The 12,314-nt window shown below is 38.7% G+C and overlaps 1 protein-coding gene across 1 annotated transcript in view; it reads left to right on the top strand.

Annotated features, from left to right (window-relative positions):
• Window positions 1-12,314, top strand: part of FOCAD (focadhesin) — a 336,121-nt gene that overhangs the window by 28,101 nt on the left and 295,706 nt on the right. The window contains exons 2-3 of the mRNA XM_090274062.1: window positions 5,964-6,052; window positions 8,793-8,867. Of these exons, the coding sequence (XP_090130188.1) occupies window positions 5,996-6,052; window positions 8,793-8,867 (132 nt within the window). The 5' untranslated portion in view covers window positions 5,964-5,995. The remainder of the gene's footprint in view (window positions 1-5,963; window positions 6,053-8,792; window positions 8,868-12,314) is intronic.

Below are 12,314 nucleotides of genomic sequence, written 5' to 3'. Positions count from 1 at the left end.
AAAGTTTTATTGGAGCACAGCCATAGTCTGTGGCTGCTTTCCTGCTACAATGGCAAATTTTAGCAGTTGCTGTTTGACCCTTTACAGAAAAATATTTATAGTCCTAATGTGAACAGTCACATGATGGCGTGGGTCAGACAAATTGCAATAGCATTGAAAGAATATAAAGCAAAGTGATTATAAGATGTGGCTACTTGGGAAAGTCTTAACAGAGAAGATGTGGTATAGAAGGCATTTCATCTGTAAACAGTGGGAACATAGAAGGGCTATTTATGTGTGAAAGAACAGCATAAGTAAAATCTTTTAGGAATGATCAGATTTTGAGCATGTGGGACTATTTTGAAAATGGTTTTAGCCAGATTGGAATTAGGCGGTAGTGAAAATGCAGTTGAAAAGGTGAGACTTGTTGGAGGGCTTAAAAACTAGGAATCAGAATTGGCATGTAATCTGACAGTCTATTGAAAACTTGGTCTTAATATTTCACAAGGAAATGATGTGATAGAAATAGCATTTTAGGACAGTTGATCTGACAGCAGTGTATGGAATGAACTCAAGTAAGACTAAGCAGTTATTGAAGTAAGCCTAGCATGAAGAACCCAGATGAAGAGTGTAGAAATGGACAGGAAAAGTAGCCTACAAGATGCTGGAAAGAATGAAGTCGACTTTGGGACTGACTAGATTTAGAGAATGGTGGGAAGGAAATTGTGAGAGGAAAGTTGGGAAAAGATGGACTGAAATGCAAACAGTTTTTAAAAAATTATACTTTATTGATTATGTATTTATATTTGTCCCAATTTTTCCCCTTTGCCCCTCTCAATCCAGCACCCACCACTCCCTCAGGCAATCTCCACACCATTGTTCATGCCCATGGGTCACATGTATGGGAACTCCCCTTTTCTCTTGCTACTTTTAAGATTCTCTCTTCATCTTTAACCTTTGTCATTTTAATTCTGATGTGTCTTCGAGTGGGCCTCTTTGTATCTATCTTGTTTGGGGACTTTCTATGCTCTTTGGACTTGCATGTCTATTTCCTTCATCAGATTAGGGAAATTTTCTTTCATTATATTTTCAAATAGATTTCCAATTACTTGCTCCTTCTCTTCTCCTCTGGCAGCCCTATGATGTTGAACCTCTAAGTTGTCCCAGAGGCTGCTTATACTTTCCTCATTTTTTTTTGGGGGGGGGATTCTTTTTTCTTCCTGTTGTTCTGATTGGTTGTTTTTCCTTCTTTATGTTTGAAATCATTGATTTGATTCTCAGCTTCATCCACTCTACTCTGTTGTTTCCCTGTACATTATTCTTTATTTCAGTTAGTGTATCCTTCATTTCTGACTGGATCTTTCTTATGCTGTTGAAGTCATCATTAAGTTCCTTGACCATCCTTATAACCAGTGTTTTGAACTCTGTATCTGGTAGATTGCTTATCTCCATTTTGTTTGGTTCTTTTTCTGGAGTTTTGATCTGTTCTTTCATTTGGGCCATGTTTTGTTATCTGCTCATTTTGGCAGCCTCCTCGTGTTTGTTTCTTTGTATCAGATAGAGCTGCTGTAGCTCCCAGTCCTTGGTAGCATGGCTTAATGTAGTTGGTCCAGTGGCACAGCCTTCCCTGTTACCCAAGTTAGATACTCAAGGTGCACCCCTCATGTGGGCTGAGTACTCTCCTTTTGTAGTTGAGCCTTTATTGCTGTGGGCAGATCAACGGAAGAGATTTAATCACACCAGTCAGCTGCAAGAACTGGCTGTGACCACTGACCACCAACCTCAGCCCTCTGGGAGGATCAGCTGTGTGGGGGCAGGGTGGTGGTGCTCTGATGTGGTCTGTAGCTGCCCACTGGGTGTGCAGGCTCTGGGTTTTTTGGGTGGTGCAGGCCAAGATCAGCAACCACCTGCGTTCTGCTTGAGGCCACCTTGCGTGAACTATAAATCAACTGCAGATGGCTACTACTTGTGCTGGGCTTGGAGATTCCCAGGCAAAGCAAAGCTGTGAATCTAGGTTGCCCGCTGCTAGTGCAGGGCTTGGGGCTCACTGAGGCTGGCTGTTGCTTGTTTGAGAGGATTTAGGAAGTCGTGAAACATGAGCCAGGACCAGTTATTCATATGGAAAAACCACTGTTAACCTCTAGAGTGGGCCCACAACTTGGGTGGGACAGAGCCTTAGGGGATCTCCAGGGTGGGGCAAACAGTGTTGGCCAGCCTGATGAAGTCTCAGATATGGCATCTTCCTGCCGGCTCTATGGTTCTGTAGGCAGAGGGTTCAGAAAAGGGATAATGGCCTCTGCCTGCCTTTCTGTCTGGGAGAGCATTGTCCCCCAGCTCTTGCCTTGATGCCAGACACTTCTGTTCCTTTGTGTATGCCACTGCTGCCTTTGAAGCTGTTACCCTGGTGCTGGAGCTCAAAGGGAGTCAGTCTGATTATGTCCTTGTATGGATTCTTTAAGAGGAACTGCTTGGAACTCCAGAAGTTTCTTCTACCAACTCAATCCCCACTGGTTTTTGCAGCCAGAGTTGTAGGGACTTATCTTCCTGTTACTGGAACCTGGGAGGCTGGTGTGGGGCTGGGACTCCTTGATCCCGAGATCTCCCTTCTGAATTTTTATCCACCACATGTGGATGTGGGACCAGCTTGTTCCGCATCTCTGCCCCTCTTACCAGTCTGAATGGATGTGGTTTCTTTATTCCATAGTTGACAGACTTCCATTCAACTCGATCTCATGGTTCTGAGTGATGGTTGTTCTGTAGTTTAGTTGTAATTTTGATGCAGTTGTGTGAGGACATGAGCTGTGTTTAGCTATGCCTCCATCTTTACTAGAAGTCTGCTAAGAGTTTTTATGAGAAAAAAAATATTTTGATTTTAACATCTCTAATTTCTGATGTTTTAGAGCTTTATAAAAGAGAGTAGATAAATGGAGATGTGGACTAGATGAAGGTTCTGGGAGAGTTTACATAAAGGAACAGAGCACAAGATAAGAGACTTGGGATTCCTTTGGGAAGGAAGATTGAGCTCAGGAAGGAGAGAGGACAGAGGAATAGGAGGAGTTGGTAGAGCAGTGTTTCCTAATGTGTGTCCCAGAAATGACTGATTGTATATACTGTTAAATGAATTTCTAGAAAAAAAGGGTACTATAATCAGATATGTTTGGGAAACTGGGTTAAGCAAAGTTAATCAAACTTCTTGCTCTAGAACTTCTCAGATTCTTTAATAATATGCACTATTATTTAGATTTGTCTATCCAATTATAGATTTATGTATCCAAGTTTCCACCTGCCTTCTCCACTTGAATACCTGTTAGATATCTAAAACTTACCTGTTCCAAATGAATTCCTGGTCTTCCCCCACAAAACTTGTTTTCTATCTCAGTTGATGGCAACTGCATATTTTCTTTAAAAAAAATGCCTTGATAAGTAATATTTAAATTGTTTAATGTGTAAAATTGCCAAAGGAAATGAGATTAAAAATAAAGTGTTTCAGATAAAGAAGCTTGGAGTCATCCTTGACCCTTTCTTTCTCCTATACTGTCACCTAATTCTTTAGCAACCACATTGGCTCTTACCCTGGCTGGTTTGGCTCAGTGGATTGAGCGTCGGCCTGCGAGCTAAGTGTCGCTGGTTCGATCTTCCAGTCAGGGCACATCAGGGAAGGAAAACTCTGACTCCAAAAAACCTCCGCTGCCTTGCGGCATACCTCTTCAGGGGAAAGGCTAAGGGAGTAAACCCCGACAGAAAATCCGGAGCCGGAGTCCCTAAGGCGGTTTGGCGTTGTAGTCAACACCGGCAACTCCTGCGGCGCACCTGAAGCCAAGCTGTATCGACTCCGTCTTTCCCTTGGACCCTTCAGCTGCGAAGAGAGGGGGGGTCTGCTGCATGGGCAACAGCAGACCCTCCATATCACCCTGCCCAGGCTCTGTAGCTTCAGCGTCATCGCATGATGTCGATTCAACACGGGAGGAGACAGGTACCATGTCACTCCCGAGTCGGACTGCACAGCCATTCTCGGCGGTGCAGATAGACTCTTAAGAAGCTACACCATCGTCTCTCGAGACGTACGGCTGCCGACGACGACGACATTGGCTCTCTCTTCAAAGATACCTAGAATTGGATCACTTCTCATTTCAAGTGATTCTATTAAAACCTTACCATTTTTTTGTTTTTCCTGTAGTAGTTTCCTGTTTCCCTCAGGATAAGTGCGTTAGTCCTTCCCAGTAACCTACAAGGCTTTTTATGACCTGGCTTCTCATTGACTCTCCGATTTACCATTCTCTTCCTCTTCCATTCTGTGCACGATTCATCTCTGCTCTTTCTGGAAGAGGACTTAAGCATTTAATTAGCTAAGGGCTTTTACACTCACTGTTTTCTGTGCCTGTGACACTTTCCAGAAATATCTGTATGGCTAACAATTCCCAAATGCTGCCCTCTCTAGTAAAGACCAACCCTGACCACCATATTTAAAATAGAAAGTTTGTCTTCCCTTCATTTCTCATCCCCTTTATCTACTTTATTACCTTTTTTTTCCCATAGCACTTATCACCCTTTAACATGTTATATTTATTTATTATTATTTTAAAAATTTACTGTCTACCTCTTCTTGCTAGACTATAAGCTCTGTGAGTGTAGGGATTTTTGTCTGTTTTGTTCACTGAGGTAGCCTAAGCTCCTAGAACAGTGTCTGACACACAGAAGTCATCTAGTTAGTAAGTATGTGTTAAGTGAGTGAATAAAATCTTCAAGGTGGCAATATATGTCCCTATAAAATCCTTTTTTTCTCCCCACGGAGATCTCTTTATTGTGGGTTTCCCAGGGACACACTTTGGAAAATTCTGTTATGATGTCTTACAGGATTCAAAAAAGAAGCAAACTTCAAGAAAGGTGATTTTAGTGCAACTGGGTAATTGAAATTTTGGCCTGCTTAAGCTAAAGAGTAAATTTAGATAACAAACATTGTTGGCAGTCTTAGAACAAATTTCAGTGCTATGAAATATCAAATTCAAGGGAGTAAAGTAGAGCCTGAATGTTGAAAAAGAAAGCTAGGGTAAATTATTTATTCAGGGAGGTTAGCTTTGGAAGAAAGGGAGGAAAGTAGTTAGAGCCTCAGGTTCAACCCAAGGTTCCTTCAATTTTGAGATCAGGAGAGCTTGATTTTGCAGCCTGTTATTTAAGTAACCTAGAGTACTGTAGTGACATGAATTTTCTGAAAGTTATATTGTAATAAATAGGTGACATAAAGCATCTGTTTTTCAAAGTAGTGTAATTTGGTGGTCTGAGTGCTGCATGGAAAATGGATAAATTGGGATCCTGAGGAAATCCTTATTAGTTCTGTGCCTCTGATTTATCATCTGCCCTCCTTCATCCTTTTGTGTGTTTTTTGTTTGTTTGTTTTTGGAGACCCCAGTAGGAATGAGAGGTGTGATGTAAATATTAAAATTTGTTGCTAATTGCTTGCTGTTTCCTCTTTTAGGACACAAGCAATCTGTTTTGATGTGTGAGTTTCTAGGTCATTTCTATACTACCAGAAAAAAGCTCACCTAGGATTCGCACTTATCACTGAAAAGCTGGATTAGTGATTAAATGAAAGGTTTGTTCAAAAGTGAAGGGTAGTTTAAACAATTTTTTGAAATTTTGCCAATTTCTCCCTTAGAAGTTTTAATTGATAAAATAATTACTTTGTATTTCAAACATGCTGTTAAACTTCAAAAATCATGTTGTATAGGCTAAAATTTTTGGATTTTTTAAGGGGAGTTTATCTGTTCCTGAATTGGCTCTAATGGGAAAAACAAAGAACTTTTGGGCATTTTGGTTTCTCAGTCATGGCATTTGAGGACTGAAATTGTTAACAAGGATTACTCTGCAGAGCCCTGTGCTTTGTTTCAATTGTTGACTTTGGAATGAATTACTTTCATGTTACTTGAGGAATAATTGATTTGAACTCCTTTTCTGGATTAACGGATATTCTTGTGTTTTGGTTACAGAATCTGCATACATACATGTAAGAGAAGCAAAAATGTCGGATAATATCAGGAAAAGGTTTGAATTTCCAAATTCTCTTATCCAATCACAGGTAATTATGTATATATATTTATTTGTTTATTTGGTTGGTTGTTTAATTATTTATGTATTTATGCTTCATGATAACAAATGAGCCTTTTTGGTAGAGTTTTACTTGAACTTTATATTTTTAATATTGAATATTTTATTCTATATATACAGATATTTTATTAAACAACTTTTATGAGCTAATTTGAAAATTTATATTTGACAAGAAAGTAAATATTTAAAATTGACTAATATCAGCTTCAATTTAAAAAATTTTTAATTTTATTTTTAATTTATTTTTATCCTCACCCGAGGGCTTTTTTTTTTTTCCCCACTGCTTTTAGAGAGAGGGAAGGGAGAGGAAGGGAGAGGAATGGAGAGAGAAAAACATCAATGGGAGGAAGAGGCATAACTTACTTGCCCTCCCGTACACACCCGAATTAGGGATGCAACCACAACCTATGTTCGAGTATGTGCCCTGATTGGGAATCAAACCTGCAACCTTTCAGTTACAGAATGATGTTCCAACCGAGCCACAGTGGCCAGGGCTCAGCTTCTCTTTATGTAATACTTTTCTTCTAAGAATAATAAAACCTTGATTAACTATTCAAATATGTATTTTTGGTCTGTAATTAATTATTGAGAACAGAAATAAATGGTTATACGTCTAAAGATACATCTACAGAGCACGAGAGATTAATATCTTAAAAGGTATTTTCTCCTTCTATACAACTATTAAGAATAATATATTTTTATAATAATGACATTTAATAAGCAAAATATCCTGGATTTAAAAACTTTGATCTATTTACCAACTCAGGCAGGAGATTATGGTTTGTTTTAGAGAGGTTTTCAGTTATTAGGGTTAAAACAAAGGTGACTTTCTGGTTAGCCTTCAGCTAACTAGAAGCATTGAGGTCAATCAGATATCATAGTAGCTTACTGTCTTTTCTCATGATAGTAAAGCTTAAGAGAACAGCAGAAGCCTGTTTGAAGACTTAACAATGTATAGCAATAGTTAACTTCAGAGGCGCTTGCTGGGGGATTGACTTAGCTGGGTATGGGGAACCCATCCATGAGGAGAAGAACATTCCTTATGCACAATTCCCTTTATAGCTGACTGGGTTGGAGCCATATCCTGCGCAGCACAGGCCCTCACCATGAAGAAGAAGATGAAGGCTTGGAGGATACTGTGCACAATTTTTATTCTTCTGTGTCTGGAGTCCCTTCATTAGCACAATAGATAATCAAGAAATGCCTGTGTGTGTTACTGTTAAATTAAGTGAAAAGTGCGTATGTATTGTAGGACATCTATTTAACTAAATTGGAAAACTAAAGTAACAATGTAGGCTGATATATGCTTGAATTTTGTATTTTAAAATAATGTAGGCCACATTCTCTGATTTTAACATCTGTGGTATTGGGTTGCATCTAGTAATTAATGGCAGTAGTCATTATACTGTTGGTATTGCCTGTGCATTTGTGAACTTGGCCATGATTTTCTAAATGAGTCTGAAAGAGTTTTTTCTTAATATAAAATAAAAATTCTAAATTATATGAAGCATTGTATAACATAGATTAATTGGCAGCCTTTTTTTCTTTCTTACTGGTACATAAAATAATGATGTATCTTATGATGACTAGTTACATTCAATGAAATATAGTATATTATGTAAACAGGAATTAAAACTATTTACTGTTCCTCAATTCTTGATACTATCCCTTTAACTAGGAGGTAAGAGACAGTTAATTGATCTAAACTTAATATTCATGGACATGAATGATTTTTATTGCAAAACTGAGACCATCAAGCATTGAGCTTTTTAGTCATTTTTAATGTGTGAAATGAAAAAAAAGATGAAAGACTGGGTGTTGTGTTTCTGTTTGAGCTTTTCTGGAAACTGCAAGACTGACAGGTATTCACAGCTGTATCATACATTGGTCCCAAGTCCAGGATCAACAGTTGTTGCAGTTGCCAAGTATTTCCAGCCCACACACAGAATGGCTGTCAGTGTTGCTGGCCTAGGTTCTATGACAGCAGAGCTGGGTAGTGCTGAAGAGCTAGGAGAATGAGATTGAGGTGGTAGCAGGCAATAATATTTATGTATTTATGTAATCACCACTCCTATAAGCATATTGGACTTTTGGACCAAAGCAGGATATGGGAAAATTTTAGAGATTTAGCTTGTTAAAGGGCTAAAACCTGTGAGAAAATAATCAAGAAATTAAATCATAGAGTCTAGAGGAGGGAGAGTGGTTGTAGTCATGGGAGACCCATTGGTTAGATCTGTGTGGGCCATAGTCAAAGATGGGGATGTGTTTTCTCCATCTTCAGTGAGAACATGATGAAGCATGATGGAGTTCATTTCGATGCAAAGGTGATTTTAAAAGCTGTGGAGTTTCTTATTTGTCTTATGGTTTCATGTATTAAGCAATTTCAAGATATATTAAGGGACAACAATTTGAACTGAAAATCCAGCAAATTTCTTAATATCTATGAACTATAGTTTGCTTATTGGGATAAAAATCGGTAAAAATGCTTACCTTGAGGGTTGTTATGAAGAAAAGAAATTATGTATGTCGACTAATTCAGTGCCTTCTATATAGCATATATTCAATAACTTGGAGTTTTATTACCAGTTGACTGGCATACTCATACTTGTATTGACTAGTATTGATATTAACTACCTTCGAATGCACTATTTAAAGAAAACTTCTGAGGAAATGTATTATAATTTTTTATTTTCATTTTTATTTCTTTTAAGGCTGTGGGTCATCTTATTGCTGCGGTCCTAAAGGAAAATGGTTTTTCAGAAAAGATCCATCAATCCACAAACCAGGTCTGTGTTTAACTTCATGCTATAGTTCTGTTCAGACATTGCTGCCACCTGGACCATATATGCACTTCTTTTGTTTCCTTCACAGCTCAGGTCACTGTAGAAATGATTTAGACTGTGAGAGATTTATTGCCTTTTTTAAAAATGATTTTCTCCCAAATAACTAAAAAATTTAAAATTTGTGACAACAGACTCCAGGAATAAGATATGGAGGGGGTAAGAGGAGTATTTTTATGAATATTAATGAAAAATAACTTGGGTGGAATGACAGTAGGCACACTTTGGAGAAGGTTGATAGGGTTACCTCTGAGGGAATATTTTTGTTTAGTAGACAAAGTGAACATAGTGGCTCTCTTTGGGAGGTGTAGGAGGTTTTTCATGCTGTAGATGGCCCCATATGTGAAAAAGTCATACATTGACAGTTGGAATTGGAGGAAGAATTCTGTACTATGCATAAGGCAGGTGAATGCTAAGTGTTGGAGCAATGCCAGCTTACTGAGTATACGTATCACTTGGATTTTGGTTGACCAGTGTTGTGTATTTTGACATGCTGGTTGGAAATCTACTTAAGTAGGTGCTCTAAGGTAAACTCAACAGAGAATATAGCTGATGGAAATGAGATCTTTTTTTTTTTAAACAGCAGAAACAAATTGATTTCCTTTCTCGCATTCCTTTTGATTAGCTGCTCCAAGTTACATTTCTTACAGCTTCTCCTGACATGCTGAAGGAAGTGTAGGGGAATACTTCACTAATTGACATTTATCTGGTGTTTGTATGTAGTCATCTAAACGAACTTTTCTGAGAACCCTGATCTTAATCCTGCCTACAATCACATTATGTATTCTGACAAGATCTAATGGCTTTACCTATACTGTCAAGATTTGTTGACAATGTCAGTTCCTGTAAAATAATATTTCCTCTTATTTTAATAACTGAATGTTTATTTCCATTAGAACACAGTATTCCTTGAAGAGACAGTTATTTATTTATTTTGTTTTTCTGGCTTAGTAATGGAGTAATGACACTTAGAACTCTTTGATATTAATCATACAGGTGAGTAAAATTTCCTTCTGAATTAAGGAAATAGAATATAAATATTACTTTCCTACAGTGACTGTTAACTATATTGTTCTGTTATATAGGATCCTATCATTGAAAAGGCTCCCAGAGCCAGCTACAGTAGGAAAGTGCACACAATAAGATGTTGATTTTCATTATTCTGTCCTCTGAGAGCTAGGAATTTTAATTTTTTTCTCCAAGTTATATATTTCCCCAATAAACTATTGGGTGAAGAAAGGAAAGAAAAAATAGTTTCATTATGTGTGTGTGCTTCTTTAAAAACCACAAACCAAAAAGACCCCCAGACTGTGTGTAAATCTAAATGGACTTAATCCACAATACATTTAAATATAGGTTTATCATTAATAGTGAACCTCTTTTTTTGGTGAGGGGATCATGGGTTCCTGAGAAAGTTATGAAAGTTACAACCTCTGCTTTAATAGGATTTTTCAAAATGAAGAGCTTATATTTACTTTTGTAACTTTCCAGTATTTGTCCACCTCTGCCTGGTACCTCACTTCCCTCCAGCAATCCACCCTTCCCTTAGTTCGTGTCCATGGGTCACGCATATTCATTTTTTAGCTTCTCCATTTACTTTACTGTTCTTAACATCCCCCTGTCTATTTTGTATCTACCAGTCACCTATTCCCCCATTCTCCCCCTTTCCCCTCCCCACTGATAACCCTCCATATGATCTCTATATCTATGTTTCTGTTCCTGTTCTAGTTGTTTGCTTAGTTTGTTTTTGTTTATTTTTAGATTCATTTATTGATAGCTATTCATTGTCATTTTAATCTTCATAGTTTTGATGTTCTTTTTCTTAAATGTGTACTTTTAACATTTCATATAATAATGGCTTGATAATGATAAACTTCTTTAGCTCTACCTTGTCTGGTAACTACTTTATCTCTCCTTCCATTCTAAATGATAGCTTTGCTGGATAGAGTAGTCTTGGCTGTACGTCCTTGCTTTTCATCACTTTGAATACTTCTTGCCAGCCCCTTCTTGCCTACAAAGTTTCTTTTGAGTAATCAGCTGACAGTCTTATGGGACCTCCTTTGTAGATAACCCTCTTCTTTTCTCATGCTGCTTTTAAGATTCTCTTCTTATCTTTGACCTTTAGCATTTTAATTATGATGTGTCTTGGTGTGGTCCTCTTTGGGTCTAGCTTGTCTAGGACTCTGTGTGCTTCCTGGACTTGTATGTCTATTTCCTTCACCAAATTAGGGATGTTTTCCTTTATTAATTTTCATATAAGTTTTTACTCTTCCCCTTCTCCTTCTGGCACCCCTATGATTTGGATTTTGGTACTTTTAACATTGTCACAGAGGTTCATCAGCCTCTCCTCATTTTTTTTTTTTTCACTTCTTATTTCTTCATTCTGTACTGGTTGACTGTTTATTTTTTCCGTATGTTTCAAATCATTGATTTGAACCCTGGCTTTCTTCCCTTCAGTATTGGTTTTGTGTGACTTTTCCTTCATTTCACTTAGTATAGCCTTCACTTTTTCCTTTATGTGTTTGCCATACTCAATCATTTCTGTATCGTTATCACCAGTGTTTCAAACGCTTCATCTGTTAGGTTGACTATTTCCTCGTTGCTTAGTTATCCCTCCGGACCCTTGATCTGCTCCCTCCTTTGGGCCATGCTTCCCTGTCTTCTCAACTTGACAGCCTCCTGTGTTTACCTCTGTATATGATGTAGAGCTGTCATACTTGTTACATTGTAAGAGGCAGAGCCTTAGGTATTCATCAGTGCTGGATGACCTGGTTCACTGCCTTGTGGTGCGGTGGTGCAGGAGGGGTCAGAGAGGTAACAATGCTGCTTGCTCAATTCTCACCCCTTTTCTAGTCACTTCACCTGCTTCCTTTGTGTGACTGGTGCCCCTCTAGCTGTTGCCCTGGTGATGGTTCCCAGAGTGGGTGAGTTTAAGTCCATTCTAGGACTGTGGGGGCCTCTAAATGGACTCTCCTGAGGGACTGGCAGTATCTTCCTCTGCCCTCTCCCCCACTGGTTTTCCCAGCCAGAAGCAATGAGGCTCTATTTTTCCAGTGCTGGAACCATGAGCTGTGTGGTCTGGCACTAGGATCGCTCCCCAGATGTCCCTCCTAGCCTTTACAATGTGTGACTGCTCATTCTGCTGGCTGGTTGCAGCCACTGCCTTGCCACTGCCACTGCACAGAGTCCTCTCTACCCTGGCTACCCATCTCTGCCTCTCCTACCCATCTGGATGAGTATTACTTCTTTACATCTTTATTTGTTGGACTTCCATGCAATTTGATTTTCTGGTAGTTCTCGTTGTTTTTAGTTTTGAGGTAGATGTAATCCTTCTTATGGTTGTGGGAGGAGGTGAAGTGTGTCTACCTATGCCTCCATCTTGGCCGGAAGCCC

Source organism: Furipterus horrens, unplaced genomic scaffold, assembly GCF_987537825.1.
Source record: "Furipterus horrens unplaced genomic scaffold, mFurHor1.1.pri manual_scaffold_4, whole genome shotgun sequence".
Lineage (NCBI taxonomy): Eukaryota > Metazoa > Chordata > Mammalia > Chiroptera > Furipteridae > Furipterus > Furipterus horrens.
This window is presented reverse-complemented; position numbering and strand designations above follow the sequence as displayed.